Below are 20,006 nucleotides of genomic sequence, written 5' to 3'. Positions count from 1 at the left end.
AGGCGTGGTGGCTCACACCTGTAATCTCAGCGCTTTGGGAGGCTGGGGCGGGAGGACTGCTTGAGACCAGGAGTTTGAGACCACCCTGGCCAACATAGTGAAACCCTGTCTCTATAAAAACATACATATTTTTTTTTCTTCTTCTTTTCTGTAAATGTCTCCTCAGGTGGTAGGTAAGAGTCCTTCTAACCCCAGCTATCTAAATTAACGTATGTCGTTTGAAGCAAATTCAAGCAAGAAAATGGACGGGGATAATACCACAAAAAAAGTATTCTCGGAACCCGAGAATCTTAGAGTGGGGGACCTAGAAAAGACTAAAAGACTCTGCACTCCATGTTCTTCCCTTTGCCAATGAGGCACTAAGCTAAGAGCTGCCTCTCACAGCCAGATTGCCATGTCAACTGTGGACAGTCTGATTTACACTTCTATATTTTTTTCAACAACATAGTGACTGCTTTTCGTTTTGTTTTTTTTCAGGAAACCTCTATTGGGTAGGGAGAGATAGGCCTTGTAGCCCTTAAATCAGAGTCCACATAGGAGCCCCAGCTCCCAAAAGGCAGTGAGAACCGCTCTGGGCAAAGACGCCACACTGCCCAAGGTCAGACTTACGGAGGGAGACCAACGGGCTCCAGGGACACAAGAACCGCGGGACTCTGCTGGGGACTAAGGGTCCACACCCTGACCCCATTTTGCAGTTTACGAAAGTGGCTTGTGAGTGAGGGGATTTGTCCAAGGTCACCTAATTGGTGGCAAAGCCTAAACCAAAGCTGACTTTCGATGCAGTGCCCTGGAAGTGGCATGGGGTAATTTTAAAAGCTTGAGCTGTTGGAATTCTAACTGTGATATTAATGCTCTGTAACCATAGGCAAGTCTCTTTACCCATACAACGGAGATGCTAAACCCTGTTTCATAGGGTGATGGGGAGAATTCCATGGAAAGACACGAGAGGGCCCACCCCTTCCTATTGGAGTCCCGATCCCCCTCCCACAGCACTGATTACAAGATGCAAATGCCAAGTCTCAGGGCCGCTGTTGCACAACACACTCTCCTCACCCCAAACCACAGCCCAGCGGCCTCAGGAGTCCTAGCCTGAATTATGAGTGATGAAGTGGGATTTGGGGAACCATTCAGACGCTAACCCACATGGAACGACAACTATGAGCTGATCAGGTTTCAACTACTTCATCTCCTCTACCCCTCGGGGGCTGCTCCACCCTCTGTCCGGGCCTCCCTGGCAGCTCTCCCTATTCAGAGAGAAAGAAGCCGCAGCTGCTCTCCAGGCCCAGGGACCCCAGGGGGAAGGGCAGGGGTCCTCACCCCTTCACCCACACCACACCCACAGTCTGCTCCTGGGCTCAACTGTAGGTCCTCTACACCAGGAGAAGCCAGGAAAATCTGACGCATGTCTGATGCTGCCTCCCTCCCACCTTCCTCCCCATCCAGGGGAAATGGGAGACATGGGAGAAAACAGCCCCAGGATCCTTGAAGCTTGATCCAAAGTGACACTCAGTGTCCACTCCAGTGACTGGACATAGATGAACGGTGACAGCTGACTGCCAGGGTGACACATCAGCAGCCCCAGGAAGGTGCTTTCTGATCAAGGAAGACAGAGTGGGGATGCCTGAGCTGAGGGCCTGGGCAGCCAGGTGTCAGGGTAGGAAGGCCAAGAAACAGCACCTAGGGAGGGGCAGGGGATCAGAGCTGGGGAGGGGAGTCCACTCAAGCTGTCCCCCATCTTCCCTGGCCATAGTTCAGATTCCTCTAGGAAAAGGATAAACTCAAGACTCGCCTCCCCGAAGCCTGAACTGACTCCAGCCTGCCCCGACCTCCCCTCTCTCTGGATTTACGCACACAAATCCTTCTCCAACTTTCATGCACACCAGAATTTCCTGGAGAGCTTGTTTTCAACACCCCAAGAATGGCCAGGTGCAATGGCGCACACCTGTAATCCCAACACTTGGGGAGGCTGAGGTGGGAGGATCACTTGAGGCTAAGGGTTCGAGACCAGCCTGGGCAACATAGCAAGACTCTGTCTCTACAAAAAGTAAAATAAAGAAATTAGCCGGCTGCGGTGAGCTATGATCGTGTCACTGCACTCCAGCCTGAGTAACACAGCAAGGTCCTGACTCTATTTATTAAAAAGAAAACAGAGATTTAAAAAAAAAAAAAAAAAAACCCATGCTCAAGCTTCCCCCACAGAACACTGAATGAGAATTAAATGGAATGTGGTCGGAACATGGACATTTTAAAAATGCTCCCACGTGATCCCTAAACAGGCCCAAGTTTAAGAACAGCCGGTCAACAGGACAAAATCTAGCCGTGGACTCTGTATTTGGAGTATGCTTTTCTGAGAGTTTAGGTCTCTTCCTACTGGACAGAAGCACACGAAGGTCATGAGTAGAATCTTACTGCTTTACAGAGGGAACGCCTTAATTTTTAAATGAAAACATATTTGCACGGTGGTGAAGTTCCCAACCAGTCCATACAAGCCCACCGAGTTCATCAGGTATTGGAAGACCAATGCAGCTCTGCCCACCACTGGCAAATAGCGTTTCCTTGTGACATCTCCCAGGTTCCAATTTGGGGGTCACTTCAGTTTGCAGTTCCCACGACCTAGGCAAGGCCTCTGTGGGACAGGAATCAGGATCAGGTAGAAGAGGCAGGAAAGGACTGAACCCCAATGAAAAGGGGGTCAAAAATGTAGGGGCAGAGTTGAAGAATAGGTCATAGCGAGAGGGACAGGAAGCATCGAGATGAAGGCATCTGAGCAGATACAAAGTGCAGCCAGTGGGTGGGGGGAATGAAGTTCTGGAGGGCTGCTTATGTGAATCACCTCGGGAGATATCTTTATTTATTTATTTTGAGATGACTCCGTTGCCCAGGTTGGATATGCAGTGGCATGATCTCGGCTCACTGCAACCTCCACCTCCCAGGTTCAAGCAACTCTTGTGCCTCAGTCTCCCAAGTAGCTGGGATTACAGGCATGCACCAAACACGCCCGGCTAATTTACGTATTTTTAGTAGAGATGGGGTTTCACCATATTGGCCAGGCTGATCTCGAACTCCTGACATCAGGTGATCCACCCGCCTTGGCCTCCCAAAGTACTGGGATTACAGGCATGAGTCACCATGTCTCCTGGCTACCTTGGGAGATTTCTAAACAAACTAAGACCCATGCTTCATCCTCAGGGTTTGAACTGGTCTGGGATAGGGCCCAGGCACCTGCCTGTTTCCAGAGCTCCCAAGGGATTCCATGTGCCTCCAGGTTGGAGGTCATGGCTGCAGGCACCAGCTGGTCCTGCTAACTCTGGCCCAGAGACACAGCAGCTGGTAAGAGAAAAGGCCACGCCAGCCAGTAGCCCACAGAGTTACCGTGGCTGCTGCACCAGCAGCCAACAGAGAGGAGGGAGTAAAGGTAGGAGACAGAGAGGAAGAGGGAATGGAGATTCCCATGCTGTGCCGTGCCGTGTCTGGCTGGCAGTGATCCCACATGAGGATGTCTACCAGTCAGGAGTGGTCTGTACACTTGTCGGACTTCTAAATTTTGAGAAACCACATAGGGCACAGGGCAGGTTCCTGTTAAAAGACAGGTGGTTTTAGGCTGGGCGCGGTGGCTCACGCCTGTAATCCCAGCACTTTTTGGGAGGCTGAGGCAGGGGGATCACCCGAAGTCAGGAATTCAAGACCAGCCTGGCCAACATGGTGAAACCCCATCTCTACTAAAAGTATAAAAAATTAGCCGGGCATAGTGGCATGTGCTTGTAATCCCAGCTACTTGGGAGGCTGAGGCACGAAAACTGATTGAGACCAGGAGGCGAAGGTTGCAATGAGCCGAGATCATGCCACTGCACTCCAGCCCGGCCGGCAGAGCCAGACTCCTTATCTCAAAAATAGCCAGACTATTTATCTCAAAAATAAATAAATAAATAAATAAATAAATAAATGTGGTTTTATGAAGACAATGCCAGTACCTTCCTTTTTGCTCAAGAGTTCTTCTGCCACTAAGGTCCTTGAAGGAGCCAGCTCCCTAGGAGGGGAAAATATATGGCTTATTCTTCTCCGTCACCAAGGAAGCAGCTGAGGTGTCCATACAGGGATGTGGCACACCTCCCACGTTAATCCTTTTTCTAGCAACAGCAGTATTTCTTGTTGAAGGAGAAATTTTTACCCATGTGACTTCTACTCCCTTCCCCCTCTTCCAGTGAGAGTCACAAAGAACACAGAAATGACCAGAAGACCCAACTATTGATCCATAAACTCACAGCATGTCAGCACTCAAAGGTTCTGTGCATACCTCTTCATTTACCACACATGAGTCCTCTAAGGCTCAACTGGGGGAAGTGACTTCCTTAGGGAGCCAAATGAAGACACAGCTCAAACTCCTAACATCAATCTGGTGCTTTGGCAAAGAAACAGCCTGAGAAAGAAAGAAGGAAACTGACATATATTTAGAAATTATGATGTGCCAGGCATGCTGCTAGGCATCTTCACATGTGGTCACCTAATCCTAACAATCCCATTTCACAGATGAAGAAACTAAGCATGAGGTTGCTGAAGGAACCTGCCCTAGGTCACACAGGCAGCAAGCAGGGGAGCCAGTATTCAAGCACAACCCTTTCTGATTCCCAAATCCCATGCACTTTCCTTTGGGCCCTGCCATCTCCCATGAGACATTATCTAAGAGCTGATTATCAACGAAAGGTAAATACAAGAGCAGGACCAGCAGGGTTACACCAAAAGAGGCCCAGTGTCATTGCCCAAGCTGGGCAGGGCAGAAACTTGTCCAACTGGCTCTTGGGTGCCAAACTCCAATAGACCAGGGATTCAGAGCAGGAAGGGGGAAGGAAGGAGAGATGCTGGTGCCATCTGACCTTCCCTTACAGGCCCCTGGAGCGTCCAGCAGACAGTAAAAAGCAGCTAGCAGGAGAAGGAGGGAGGGGACGTCCCTGGTAATCCCAGAGCTAGAGCATGAGCTGACATGGCTGTTTGTGAGCTAAAATCATAGCTCAGCCACCAAAAGCCACGGCCATCTAGACTCACAGAAAAGAATGTGCCTACAGAGGGGGTATAGCTTGGGGTAGACATTTGAATGTAGGAGAACGGTGTGACAGGATTGGGAAGGAGGAGCATAGCTGTCGCTGCCCCACATTCCAAAGCCCTCACCCTGATATGAGCAACCAAAGCAGGGGAGCCAAGCGAATCCCAGGCATCAGGTGACCTGGGCCGTGGCTCTGCCTGCTGCTCTGATGCCAAACACCTCTCCTCCTCTCTGCCCTGTAGGTCCACTGGCTGATGCTAACACAGGGACACACGGCATGCTGATAGCTACTCTCTCCATTCTCCAGTTCAAACTGTGTATTTAATCTTTCCCTTCAGGAGAAGTCGATTCTATACCATCCTCTGCTGCGTGGGCTTAATGTTTTCATTCTATTACTTGGATGTCGATTTCTTGTTGACAGACACCGGTATCAGCTTTAGACAGGATAAATTTCATTGTGTGTTAAGTCTCTCAGCCACACCCCCCATTCCCTTTATTTCCGTCTTCCAACTCTGGTGACAGAGACTTAAAGACCAGGTCAGGCCGGACACGGTGATTCATGCCTGCAATCTCAACACTTTGGGAGGCCAAGGCGGGTGGATCACTTGAGGTCAGGAGTTTGAGACCAACCTGGCCAACACGGTGAAACCCTGTATCTACTAAAAATACAAAAATTAGCCGGGTGTGGTGGTGCACACCTGTAATCCCAATTACCCAGGAGGCTGAGGTAAGAGGATCGCTTGAACTCGGGAGGCGGAAGTTGCAGTGAGCCGAGATCGCACCATTGCACTCCTGCCTGGGTGACAGAGTGAGTGGGACTCCATCTCAAAAAGGAAAAAAAAAAAAAAAGACCAGGTCAGAGGCCTGGACTTCAGACAATCTCCTGGGCGCATCTGGGTCTCAACTCTGACTGCTGGCCACTTAAATGGTTCTAAAGCCGTAAACTCAATAAGCCAACTCCATCAGCCCTTTCTTCAATCCAGCCTCAAACTCAATGTCATTTCCCCACCACCTTCTAATCGGTTTCCCTCTCCCCTCCCCAATCTCTGTCAGTAATCCCACCTCCTCTCCCCAGTCAACCAGATACTAAACTTTCAAACATTCTTCCCCCATGTGGCCTCTAAACCTGCCCCCCACCCAACTCCATGCCCACCACCTCAGGCGTATCAGGAAGCTCCGTGACAAATCCCCAGCTGTCATCTCCAGCTCCAGCTCTCCCCACCTCGCCATCCATCCCGATGTCCTGGCCAGAACAAACTTTCTTAACAGATAACATCTGTAGCACTTTAAAACTCATCAAAGCATTTTCACATACATTATTTACTCTTCATAACAACAATGTCACAGGTGGAGATCACTGATATCATTACCATATATTGTGGATGATGACAGGAGGCTCAAAAAATGGATGTTTCCTTAATGAATATATTCATCATGTTGCCCTGTGCTCAACTGATATAACTAATAAAACTGGTCTCTGAAGCAAAATCTAATATGAACCCGTCTCCCAAACATGCAATAACCTCCTTTGCCTTAGAGACACAATTTAGATAATAAATTAATAAAATGACTTTTTTTTCAGACAGGATCTTGCTCTGTAATTCAGGCTGGAGTACTCCGTCCTGATCACAGCCTCTAACTCCTGAGCTCAAGTGATCCTCCCACCTCAGCCTCCCAAGTACGTGGGACTACAGGCATACACCACCACGATTGATATTTTATTTTATTTTATTTTATTTATTTTATTTTATTTTATTTTAGAGATGGGGTCTTCCTACATTGCCCAGGCTGGTCTCAAATTCCTGACCTCAAGTGATCCTCCCACCTCAGCCTCCCAAAGGGCTGGGATTACAGACATGAGCCACCATGTCTGGCCATACCATTCTTTGGTACATAACTAGATGTATAAATATAGAAAGAGATGTATATAATAAATATATTGAACAAATGCTGAAGGTTAAAATGTAAAGCAAAATCTAACAACAACATACCAAAGAGAAGTTTTGAGAAAATTGAGAATAGTCATTACTATGGTTTTGCAATAGTTATTTAACCTCTGCTAAGTTTCATAGCTTCCATCTGTTTAGCTGCTTGGACTTTACTACTGCATAGTGCTAACTCTTAACACAATTCTTTCAATGTGCTGCTTAGTTTTTGTTGGTTTGTTTGTTTGCTTTTTGAGATGGAGTCTCGCTCTTGTTACCCAGGCTGGAGTGCAGTGGCACGATCTCAGCTCACTGTAACCTCTGCCTCCCCGGTTCAAGTCTCCTGCCTCAGTCTCCTGAGTAGCTTGCCACCATGCCCTGCTAATTTTTGTACTTTTAGTAGAGACAGGGTTTTGCCATGTTGACCAGGCTGGTCTCGAACTCCTGACCTCGGGTGATCCGCCTGCCTTGGCCTCCCAGAGTGCTGGGATTATAGGTGTGAGCCACCGCACCTGGCTTATTTTTAATTTTTTAAAATTTAGACAAACTACATCCTGTTATAAAGACACAAAGTATTTTAACAAAAAAAAAAAAAAAAAAAAAAAACACGATGGCTACAGAAAACACATAAAGCAAAATTGCACTTTTTTGTTTTACATTAAGCTCTCAAAAAGCCCACATATAATTTTAATTCTAAACATGTTTTGACCAGGCCCAGTCAAATCCAGCAGTGAGCTATCATTGCACCACTACACTCCAGTCTCGGAGACGGAGTAAGAACCCTGTCTCTTTAAAAAAAAAAAAAAAAAGTACTCTTTAATAATAATTTTACCCTTAGCAAAATTTGCATTTGGTAAAAGTACAGATTTGTCACTTATAATCTTCTTTTGAGGTTTTTTTTTTAACCAAAGGATTCTGCGTTCTTACTCTAACACACTATAGACAAAAGCACATCAGCAATTCTACTGACTTCTGGAAATCACATGTCTATGTGGGTAGTTAAGATACCAGTCACACAAAATCCATGAATTTAAGACACTTTGCCCAAACAATTGCTGAAGATCTGAAAGTTATCATGATCTTAAGAGATAGTCTCATGGGCAGAGATTATCTCCAGACAGACACAAGAAACTGTCAAGACTGGCTGCCCCCCTGCCAAGAGGACAGAAGTGGGAGAGAGAAATTTGTCAGTAACTCTGCATCCCTACAGTTCAAATTTTGCACCACGTGCATCTGTTCCCCAATTTTTAAAGAACGTTATTTCCTGGTTCTTGGCATTCTGACAGGTTGAAGCATACAATGCAAAAATTATTCCTGGCTTTCGGCCAAAATTTGCTTAGGAAAGTTTCACATATATTTTTTAAAAGCGCCAATTTTCATGTAGCCTTTAAGACAACAGTATTGTCAATTACACATTATGTGTTATTATAAACTCCTCCCATACCTTTGTATGCTTTCTACTAAAATGCACCAAATATCCATCTTGTTACCAACACTGCTAACACTCTTCACCCCATCAATGGAAAGGACTGCTTTCAGTTTATTTTAAAAAATTAAATAAAAGCAAAGGGCTTTCATCGGCATCCCAGGGTTACCAAGAGCAATACAGTCTTTTTGGTTATTTGATGATCCATGAGTCGTATTGTGGCCTTTGGAAAGTAAAAGCATCTACGTATTTTTTGGAAAAAGCGGAAAAAACACATTTGACAGAGTAAATTTGACAAGACCAGCAATCTAGTGCAATATTGTTTTTCGCGCTTCTGTTTACTCTTTGTTCAGGGCCATATAATTTAGTCTTGCAATTACTTAGCCAAATGGACATTAGAAAGCGGGGGGACTATAAGCAATACTCTGCAACTAAAACATAGTTACTCTGCAGATTGTTGTACTAGAGTAGGGTGGCCCTAAGGAATTTCATCTCCTCTGTCATGACGGGAACCAATGTGAAATTCAAATACAAGTGCTAGTGTCATAATATTGTAGTAATATTTTAAGGAAAATCAAGCCAGCATTTGTTTCTGTTTAAGAATTATCTGATTGCATGCAAGATGAAGAAGTTCTAGAGTGGGGAGACTGGCTGTGTAACATCATGCCTACAGTCAACAATATGGTATCACGCATTTAAACTTTTGTTAAAAGGGTAGATCTCATGCTGAATATCCTTACTATAATTTAAAAAAATGTTTGCTTGATATGTCAACATATTGATTTTTAAATGCATTAGCCAAATTAGTGTCCATAATCAATAATACTGAGACTTTCCATTTAGATGGGTCCTTTTTAGCTAATGGGTTTTTGTTCTATATCAGTTTAGAGTCACCACTGCCTGTATGAGAAGCCTTGATTCGTTACTTAATCACACTGATTCTAAATTCTGCCAGACATTCAAGGATGCACCTGGCCCTGTGTGTTCTGATCCCCAACACGCCCCTACCATATGCCCATCTAGCAGACATTGCCACTGGCCTCCCAAATTCCCTCCATCTCTTTTTGCCATTTGGCTGTGCCTTCCATGGCCTGCATCCACAGCTCTGCTTCAGAGAACTGCCTCTGGGCTGCTGGAAGCCGTTCTGCCCACATGTGCAGAGCTGGAGCCAGTTACTGCCCGGTGCAGGCACACGAAAGCCCAGCTCCCTGAGACAAAACTGAGGAATGACTCACCCCAGCGCTCCTGCAGGCCCACAGTGAAACCATCCCTTGCTCAGACTTCCACCCGAGTTCACACCCTCCACCTGAGCTGGCCTCCTCCCTTCCCTGTCCTCCTTCCCCAGCTCTCTTCATAGTCCCCGCGGGAACATTTCCTCAATAAAGAACTTCCTGACAGATCTTGTCTCAGCGCCTGACTCCTAGTCTCAGGGTCTTCTTCTGGGGACGCTGACGACCTTAAATGCCCCTCCAACCAAGCGAGCTCACCTCTGCCCCACAATGACTGCTGTTTCCCCAACTTAGAACACCCTCCTTCTCTTCATCTCTGTTTGGGGCAGAGTGGGTATAACAATCAAAGGACATCTTGGAAATGAAAACCGGGCCGGGCATAGTGGCTCACACCTGTAACCCAGCACTTTGGATGCCAAGGTGGGTGGATTACCTGACGTCAGGAGTTCGAGACCAGCCTAGCCAATGTAGTGACACCCCATCTCTAATAAAATACAAAAACTAGCTGGGCATGGTGGCGCAGGCCCTGTAAACCCAGCTACTCGGGAGGCTGAGGCATGAGAATTTCTTGCAGCTGGGAGGCGGAGGTTGCAGTGAGCTGAGATCATGCCACTGCACTGGATCCTCAGCAACAGAGTGGGACTCTGTCTTTAAAAAATAAATAAATAAAAATTTTAAAAAGTAAGTGAAAACCCACAAAATACTCTGCAAACATGAATAATGTATAGCAAAAATGAACCTCACACACTCTTCAACATCTGGATCTAGTGACACCTTCTCTACAAAGGGAGCCCCCAGCTCTCCCCACCCCAATTGTCTATTTCCCCGAAGACAATATAAACTCTATGAAGGCAAAGACTGTCCTGTTCACTGATGTAGCCACAGTATTTAGATCAGCATCTGGCACATTGAATAAATTTAGTAAATATGTGTTAATAATGCTGTTGAACTCCAGGATCTCCTTCTATTCTCAGGAAATGAAGGGATAAAAGGCACATTAAGGATCCCCTAGAGGCTGGGCAGAGTAGCTCATGCCTGTAATCCCAGCACTTTGGGAGGCCAAGGCGGTGGGATCATTCAAGGTCAGGAGTTCGAGACCAGCCTGACCAACATGGTGAAACCCCATCTCTACTAAAAATATAAAAATTAGCCAGGTGTGGTGGTGAAAGGACCACCTAGAGTGCCCATACTCCACAGGATAAATGACTTGCCTAGGATGTAAATCAACTTAGTGGCAGAGCCATGATTGCAACCTTGATCTCTTATCTCCCCAGCCTGAGAACTTTCCATATGACACGCCACCTCTTTCCCTTATGGGTGGCAGCAAAGGAAAATGGCAACCCCTTCTCCTTCAACCTAAATATTGGCATCCGGGCATTGGCACTGGCACTTAATGATATGCTACCCTGTTACATGATATGCCAGGATTATTAGCACCACAGTTTTGTGTGTGTTGTTTTCCTCTCCCCAACTAACCCTGAAGCTTCCTGGTGGCAAAAGCCTCATTGAATTCATTTTCCACATCATCTACAGGACCTTGCACAGGGCTGAGCACAGAGGTCAGTGGGAGGAGGGAGGCAGACAAAGGGGAGGTTGCACGCTCGAGTCGATGGATCTGGCTCCAATGCTGCATTTACCACCTGCACAACCATGAGCAGAGTGACAATGGACCCTAGGCCCCAGGATTATGGAGAGGTTCGATGGGGTAACACATGTAAAAGCATTTCACACCACGGCTCGTACATGGCAACCACTTAGTAAGTATAAGCTGCAGTAAGTAATAACAGCAGTAGCAACAGCAGTAGCAGCAGCAGTAACAGATTCAGGCTCAGTGAACACCACCTACCAGGTGGCTTCAACACACAAAGACAGGAGACCTGGGTCCGAAAATCTTCTGCTTATTACTACCTATTAAATAATTAAGAAAACATAGCAGGGATCTCCTTTTCCCTATCAAATAAAGATGTTCAACGACCACACACAGTTGTCAATGCCTCTCTTCATAGGAATGGACCAAAATCCCCAGGATGTCCCTCTCTGCAGAGCTTCCATTCCATTTTGGCCCTGTCCCCAACCCCAGGAAAGCAATGTTGGGCACTCCACATTCCCCAACGACCTGACTTCTGGCCACTTCCTTCCCTGGCCCTCTTTAGTTTGTTCATTCATTCATTTAATGAATACATATTCATCAAATCCTGGACACTATGATCAAAAACTAAGCCACACGAGTACCCTACCTTCTAGGACTTCCCAGCCCCGAGAGTCCTCAGGTTTCTCTTTCTTAACCAGTAACTACCTTTGCAGGCTCTCCATCCTCCCAGTCACCCTTGTGCTTGTCTCATTATCAGCAATAATGGCAGGGGTACTACAGTTAGACTGTTAGGGTTAGAGTCCCAGCTGTGCTACTTTTTTATTATGTAACCACGGGCAAATTCTTCCCCTGTCAGCCTCACCCACCTCATCTTCAGAATGAGGGCAATAATAACTACCAATTAAACTTGTTGTCAGAATGAAATAAAAACCCAATGAAGTGTGCTTGGCACACAGTAATAAATGCTCACTAATACCATTTTATAACTTATCTGAAACATCCACGCTTAAACGTGGAGTGGCTGTTTGGCCGTTCACACAACAAAGAACTAACCCAACCACTGAAGAAGTAAAATGTCCTGAATTATTTCTGTATCACAGCAAGACTCCTTTTTCAAGAATATGTCAAGCCAGGTGAGCTCTACTGCTTCCTGGGAAAACATAAAGAATCCTCGGCAGTGGGCCACTAGTGAGTTCTGCCTGGTCATTCAAACTCAAAGACGGTTCTGCCACAAAACACCCTGAGAGCTCAACTGGCAGGAAAGAGTAAGAGCCTGCCCTGGGCCGGGGGAACCTGCTGCAGAGGCTGACCCCAGACAGCCTAGAAAGCAGCCTGAGGCACAGCGTCTAGGCTTAGCACAGGTTCTGGGCCCCAGTAACAAATCAGAGTGAGGGGAATCCTGACAACTGTCAATTTTCGAGTTCCAAGATGGTGCCACTGTGGTCCTGGGTGATCTGCCACTGACAGCACAACTCTCAGTCTGTGATCCAGGGTATGAAGAAAGATCCAACTCTTCAGGGAGCAGCTGGCAACAGCCAGATAGGATTCCCCAAGCAAGTCAATTTGGGTAAAGCACAGCCCTAGTGGGGAAGCATGGCGTGAAGCAGGTAAATCAAAACAAAAATCCATTCGAATGACTTGCGCTAACACAGCAGGTGAGTGGGAGGAAGTACACAAAGGAGAATGCAGAGAGAATGTGAAGACCCATAAGTCACTCAGGTTCATCTCTGGTGTGCCCAACGCCAAGTCTACTGGCAACAAAGACTTAACTCTGGCCAAAGCAGGAGCATCGCTTGAAACCAAGAGTTCAGGCCAGGCGTGGTGGCTCATGCCTGTAATCCCAGCACTCTGGGAGGATGAGGCAGGTGGATCACCTGAGGTCAGGAGTTTGAGACCAGCCTGACCAATATGATGAAACCCCATCTCTACTAAAAATACAAAAATTAGTTGGGCGTAGCAGCGAGCGCCTGCAATCCCAGCTACTCAAGAGGCTGAGACAGGAGAATCACTTGAACTCGGGAGGCAGAGGTTGCAGTGAGCTGAGATCGTACCATTGCACTCCAGTGTGGGCAACAAGAGCAAAACTCTATTTCAAAAAAAAAAAAATACAAAAATTGGCCAGGCATGGTGGCACGTGCCTGTGATTCCAGCTACTCAGGAGGAACCCGGAGATGGAGGTTGCAGTGAGCCCAGATTGCACCACTGCACTCCAGACTGAGTGACAAAAGCGAAACTCTGTCTCAAAAGAAAAGAAAAAAAAAAAAGAAACCAGGAGTTCGAGACCAGCCTGGTCAATAAAGTGAGACCCTCCATCTGTACAAAAAATAAAAATAATTAGCCCAGTGTGGTGGCGCCCATCTGCAGTCCCAGCTACGTGGGAGGCTGAGGTGGGAGGATCACTTGAGCCCAGGAGTTTGAGCTATGATTGCATCACTGCACTCCAGCCTGGGCAACAGAGTAAGATCTCAAATTGAAAAAAAAACAAAAAAAGCTAGGCGTAGTGGCTCACGCCTGTAATCTCAGCACTTTGGGAGGTCAAAGCAGGCAGATCACTTGAGGTCAGGTGTTCAAGACCAGCCTGGCCAACACAGTAAAACCCTGTCTCTACTAAAAATAACAAAATGGCTCACTTTGGAAGGCTGAGGAAGGCAGATCACGAGGTCAGGAGATGGAGACCATCCTGGCTAACACAGTGAAACCCCATCTCTACTAAAAAAGTACAAAAAATTAGCCGGGCATGGTGGCGGGCGCCTGTAGTCCCAGCTACTTGGGAGGCTGAGGCAGAAGAATGGCGTGAACTCAGGAGGCGGAGCTTGCAGTGAGCCGAGATAGCACCACTGCACTCCAGCCTGGGCAACAAAGCGAGACTCTGTCTCAAAAAATAAATAAATAAATAAATAAATAAATAAATAAGTACCAAAAATTAGTCGGGCATGGTGGTACGTGCCAGTAATCCCAGCTACTAAGGAGGCTGAGGCAGGAGAATCACTTGAATCCGGGAGGTAGAGGTTTCAGTGAGCCGAGATAGTGCCACTGCACTCCAGCCTGGGTGACAGAACAAGACTCTGTCTCAAAGAAAAGAAAAAAAAAAGAGCAAAGGAAGGGAAAATGGTATCGCAGGGTCTGAAGGCAAACCAGGCCCATTGCATGACAAACAGCAGCATTCCAGGCTGAGTTGAAGGTGTCACAGTGTGCCGAGGAAGGGTTCATTCTGAATAGTAGGCACTTCAAATGAAAGTAAGCAACAGGTTTCTCAGGGCTGCAGGGTGCCACACAGGGCTCAGTTCTACTTAGGGTTAATCCTTCCTGGAGAAGGCAATTAGCAGCAGCTTACTTTCTGAGTATGTTTTCCGCATCGATACTGTTTTTCTCTTGGCTATCAAATCTTGAAGACAAATGCCCAAGACCACTAGATGATTAGTCCCTGGATAGTGGCCTAGAGAGTCACATAACTCGTTTTCTACATGGCATCTTAAAGCATAACTCCATCCCAGGGACATTCAGAATTTCCTCTTCCCAAACCTCAGAACTAGAGCCAAATTCCAGACCCCACACCCTTCTTCATCCCAACACAGCCATGACCTGTGACCTTGCTGTTCAGAGGCCATGTCAGCGTTTGCAGGTTCATTCTACCAAATCACTCAAGGGTAGGGGAAGGAAAGAGCTAACAGCACTCAGGGCCAGAATAAGAAAAGCCTTGAGATCCCAAATCAGGGTGAAGCAACTTGTTCCCAGAGCAGTGGTGACTCCAGGGACTCCCAGACATAGCAGTCAAAGGTAGGTGGCCTCCATCTTTGTGCCTGACCTCCACAAGATGCTCAGCAAGTCACCTAATTCTGACCATGTTCCTGCCTACATCCAGTGCAGTGTCTGAGGCTCTCTTCTCACCTAGACCACAAGTAAACAAAACTGGGTGACCGCCAAAGGCACCTCCAATCCAGGATTCTAGGACTTCCTGAGTCAGGAGACCAAAGAAATCCAACATGTGTCCAGCTCAGGGAACCAGGTCACATTCTCTGCTGGGGTGGGGCCCCCAGACTGGAAGAGCAGGAGCAGCCAGAGGCCACAGCCCTGGAGAGAAGTGACAGAAAGCAAGCCATGCCTTGGAGCCTGGATCCAGGACTTGGATCTCACTGGCAGATCCTGGCTGGTGTGAGAGCAGACACCAGATGCCAGGGTCAGGAGAGCATCCGTCTCTCCAAACTAAGATCTGAGATGGTTTTGTGTGTGTGGGGGGGGGGGTGGGTGTGTATGGTATGTGCGTGTATGTGTGTATGGTGTGTGTCTGTGTGTGTGCATGTGTGTGTCTGTGTATGGGGTACATGCATGTGTGGCGTGTGTGGTGTGTGTGGGGGTGTGCGTATGGGGGTGTGTGTATGGTCTGTGTGTCTCTGTGTGTGTGTGTGGTGTGTGTATGGTTTGCGTATGTGTGTGCGGTGTGTGTGTATGGGGTATGTGTGCATGTGTGGGCGTGTGTATGATGTGTGTCTGGTGTGTGTTTATGGGTTGTGTGTGTGTGTGGTGTGTATGTATGGGGTGCGTGTGCATGTGTGTGTATGGTGTGTGGTGTGTGTGTGGTGTGTGTATATGGGGTGTGTGTGCATGTGTGTATGGTGTGTCTGGTGTGTGGTGTGTATGGTGTGTGTCATGTGTGTATGTGTGTGGGGTATGTGTGTGTGTCCGTGTGGTGTGTATATGGTGTGTACATGTGTGTATGGTGTCTGTAGGGTGTGTGTGTGGTGTGTGTATGGGTTGTGTATGTGTGTGCAGTGTGTGTGTATGGGGTATGTGTGCATGTGTGGGCGTGTGTATGATGTGTGGTGTGTGTTTATGGGTTGTGTGTGTATGGGGGGTGTGTGCATGTGTGTGTATGTGTGTATGGTATGTGTCTGGTGTGTGTTTATGGGTTGTGTGTGTGTGTGGTGTGTATGTATGGGGTGTGTGTGCATGTGTGTGTGTGGTGTGTGGTGTATGTGTGGTGTGTGTATATGGGGTGTGTGTGCATATGTGTATGGTGTGTCTGGTGTGTGGTGTGTATGTACGGTGTGTGTCGTGTGTGTGTGTGGTATGTGTATGAGGGGTATGTGTGTGTGTCCGTGTGGTGTGTATATGGTGTGTGTGTGTACACGTATGGTGTCTGGTGTGTGTGTGGTGTGTGAGGTGCGTGTGTGTGCGTGTGTGTGTGGTATGGGGTGTGTGTGTGGTATGTGTGTATGAGGTGTGTGTGCATGTGTGTCTGTGTGGTGTGTATGGGGTGTATGTGGTGTGTGTATGAGGTGCGTGTGTGTGGTGTGTATGGGGTGTGTGTGTGACATGTGTGTATGAGGTAAGTGTGCATGTGTCCATGTGGTGTGTATGGGGTATGTGTGGTATGTGTGTGTGAGGTGCGTGTGCGTGTGTCTGGTGTGTATGGGGTGTGTGTGGTGTGTGTGTATGAGGTGCGTGTGTGTGTGGTGTGTATGGGGTGTGTGGTGTGTGTGTATGAGGTGCGTGTGCGTCTGTGTGGTGTGTATGGGGTGTGTGTGTGATGTGTGTATGAGGTGAGTGTGCGTGTGTTTGTGTGGTGTGTATGGGGTGTGTGTGTGGTGTGTGTGTATGAGGTGCGTGTGTGTGCATGTGTGTGGTGTGTATGGGGTGTGTGTGGTGTGTGTGCACGTGAATGTGTTTGTGTGTGTGTGTGTGTGTGTGTGTGTTGTGGGGTTGTCCCCTCCCTGCTGATGAGCAGGTTGTGTTGCTCATGAGCCTAGGCCTGGAGGCTAACTCTGTGCGTATTCCTCCCGAGCAGTGAGGGGCACCCAAGTCGCCCCGCCCCTTCCCACTGACCCTCTCACCTGGGGGTTGTCCATATACCAGAGGAGGCAGTTAGCCTGGGTGTCCAGAATGAAGTACCTCCGCAGAAACTTGCCGCTGTTCTCATGCTCCTCGATGTCCAGAAACCCACAGATTCGGTTCTGCCGATCCACATAAGGCATTCCTGGGCTCTGCTCTCATCACCCTGCGCACAGGAGGGAGGTGCTGATGAGAAGGAAGATGAAGCAGCTCTGCCTCAGGACCTGCAGGAATCTTTCCAGGAAGTTGGGCTGAGACTCTCTCACCAACTTCCTTCTGTGGGGGCACCAAATGTTCCACTCCAGACCCTGGAAACCTCTCCCAATGTTAAGCACCCCTAAAAATCCATTTACACGTATTCAACTCACTTTTCCAAGGCTCTATGTGCCCAGGATAGCACTGGGCACTTTACAAAGCTCAAACTTTAGATCAGGGGCCTGCATTCAAATTCCAGTTCTGGATACTTGTTAATTGTATGACCACCAATTATTTAACCTTCGTGTGCCTCAGCTTCTGCATCTGTAAAACGGGGTTAATAATAGTGCACCTCATAAGGCTTGGGCTGAGAATTAAGTGCTAGTTATACAGTAAGCACTTCCTGAACAGTAGCTATTATCGTCGCTCTGCACAAAACCTTGTAAAGTGGCTTGCAACTCAGTTTCATACATGGAAGAAATGATCTCAGAAAGGATGTAAGCTCCAATTCAAACATCTGAATAAAATTCTGCCAGGCTCTTGAACAATACCCCACAAGCACGGGCAACCAAAGCAAACATGGACAGGCGGGATCACATCAAGTTAAAAAGCTTCTGCAAGGCAAGAGAAACAACCAACAAAGTGAAGTGAAAACCCACAGAATGGGAGAAAAATCGGCAAATTACCCATCTGACAAGGGACTAATAACTAGAATATATAAAGAGCTCAAACAACTCTATAGGAAAAAAAATATAATAATCTGACTTTAAAATGGACAAAAGATTTGAATAGACATTTCTCAAGAAAAACACATACAAATGGCAAACAGGCACATGAAAAGGTGCTTGACATCACTGATCATCAGAGAAATGCAAATCAAAACTGCAATGGGGTATCACCTCACCCCAGTTAAAATGGCTTTTATCCAAAAGACAGGCAACAACAGATGCTGGTGAGGAAGTGGAGAAAAGGGAACCCTTGTATGGTGTTGGTGGGAATATAAATTAGTACAACCACTACGGAGAACAGTTTGGAGGTTCCTCAAAAAACTAAAAATAGATCTACCATAAGATCCAGCAATCCCACTGCTGGGTATACACCCAAAAAAAGGAAATCAGTCTGTTGAAGAGGTATATCTGCACTCCTATGTTTGTTGCAGCTCTGTTCTCAATCGCCAAGATGTGGAAGCAGCTTGGGGACCGTCAACAGATAACTGGATAAAGAAAATGTGGCATATATACACAATGGAGTACTATTCAGCCATAAAGAAGAATAAGATCCTATCATTTGCAACAACATGGATGGAACTGGGGATCATTATGTTAAGTGTGAAATTAGCCAGCCACAGAAAGACAGACATCACTCACTTATGGGATCTAAAAATCAAATCAATTGAACTCATGGAGATAGAGAGTAGAAGGGTGGTTACCAGAGGCTGGGAAGGGTAGTGAGGGGCTGGGGGGAAGTGGGGATGGTTAATGGGTACAAAAAATAGTTAGAAAGAATGAGTAAGACCTACTATTTGATAGTACAACAGGGTAACTATAGTCAATAATAATTTAATTGTACATTTTAAAATAATTAAAAGAGGCTGGGAGTGGTGGCTCATGCCAGTAATCCCAGCACTTTGGGATTTGGGTGGATCAATTGAGGTCAGGAGTTCAAGACCAGCCTGGCCAACATGGTGAAACTCCGTCTCTACTAAAAATACAAAACATTAGCCAGTTGTGGTGGCGCATGCCTGTAATCTCAGCTACTCGAGAGGCTGAGGTAGGAGAATCTCTTGAACCCAGGAGGTGGAGGTTGCAGTGAGCCAAGATCGCGCCATTGTACTCCAGCCTGGGCAACAAGAGTGAAACTCTGTCTAAATAAAATAAAATAGTATAACTGAACAGTTTGTAACACAAAGGATAAATGCTTGAGGGGATGAATACCCCATCTTCCATGAAGTGACTGTTACATGCTGCAAGCCTGTATCAAAACATCTCAGGTACCCCATAAATATATACACCTACTATGTATCCACAAAAGTTAAACATAAAAAAATTTTTCTAAATTTCTGCCAGGAATTAAGTCACAAAGGACAGCCTCTCCAGCTCCATGAAGATACCAAGAGATTAAAATGCAAGGGGTTTCTGGGGTCTTGCGGTAGGGTCACAGCCCCGGCCCAGCATCTTACATCACTCCACTGTCACTGTTATGGGGTGAATCATGTCCTCTCAAAATTCGTATGTTGAAGTCCTAACCCCAAGGCCTTCAAAATGTGGCTGTATTTGGAGACAGGGTCTTTAAAGGGGTGACTGAGTTAGCATGATGTCATTAGCATGGGCCCTAATCCACTATGACTGATGTCTCTATAAGAAGAGGAAAGACCCTGTGAAGACACAGGGAGGTGACAGCCATCCACAAGCCAAGGTGCAGGCCCTGGACAGATCTTTTCCTCACGGCCCTCAGAAGAAACCAACCCTGTTAACACCTTGACGTTGGACTTTCAGCCTCCAGATCTGTGAGAAAATGAACTTCTGTTTTTTAAGCCATCCAGACTGTGGTCCTTGGTTATGATGGCCTGAGCAGCCTAACACGGTTACCCATAAAGCCCCTTATAATGGAAAGAATGAGGCATCAGAACAAAGTCCCAGGCTGGGTGCAGTGGCTCACAACTGTAATCCCAGCACTTTGGGAGGCCAAGGTGGGAGGATCGCTTGAGGCCAGGAGTTTGAGACCAACCTGGGCAACACAGCGAGACCTCGTCTCCACAAAAAAATTAAAAAAT

At 47.0% G+C, this 20,006-nt stretch overlaps 1 protein-coding gene across 18 annotated transcripts in view; it reads right to left on the bottom strand.

Annotated features, from left to right (window-relative positions):
• PLEKHA2 (pleckstrin homology domain containing A2) overlaps window positions 1–20,006 on the bottom strand; it is a 91,954-nt gene that overhangs the window by 40,368 nt on the left and 31,580 nt on the right. For 15 of the 18 annotated variants that reach the window (XM_045398165.2, XM_073998657.1, XM_073998661.1 and 12 more), the window contains one exon: window positions 17,041–17,204. The exons of the other annotated variants lie outside the window; for them this stretch is intronic. In XM_045398165.2, coding sequence (XP_045254100.1) covers window positions 17,041–17,181 — 141 coding nt within the window. In that variant the 5' untranslated portion in view covers window positions 17,182–17,204. The remainder of the gene's footprint in view (window positions 1–17,040; window positions 17,205–20,006) is intronic. 18 annotated transcript variants of the gene reach the window in all.

This window comes from Macaca fascicularis, chromosome 8, assembly GCF_037993035.2.
Source record: "Macaca fascicularis isolate 582-1 chromosome 8, T2T-MFA8v1.1".
In the NCBI taxonomy this organism is placed as follows: Eukaryota; Metazoa; Chordata; class Mammalia; order Primates; family Cercopithecidae; genus Macaca; species Macaca fascicularis.
Note: the sequence above shows the minus strand (reverse complement) of the source record. Positions and strands in the feature narration are given on the sequence as shown.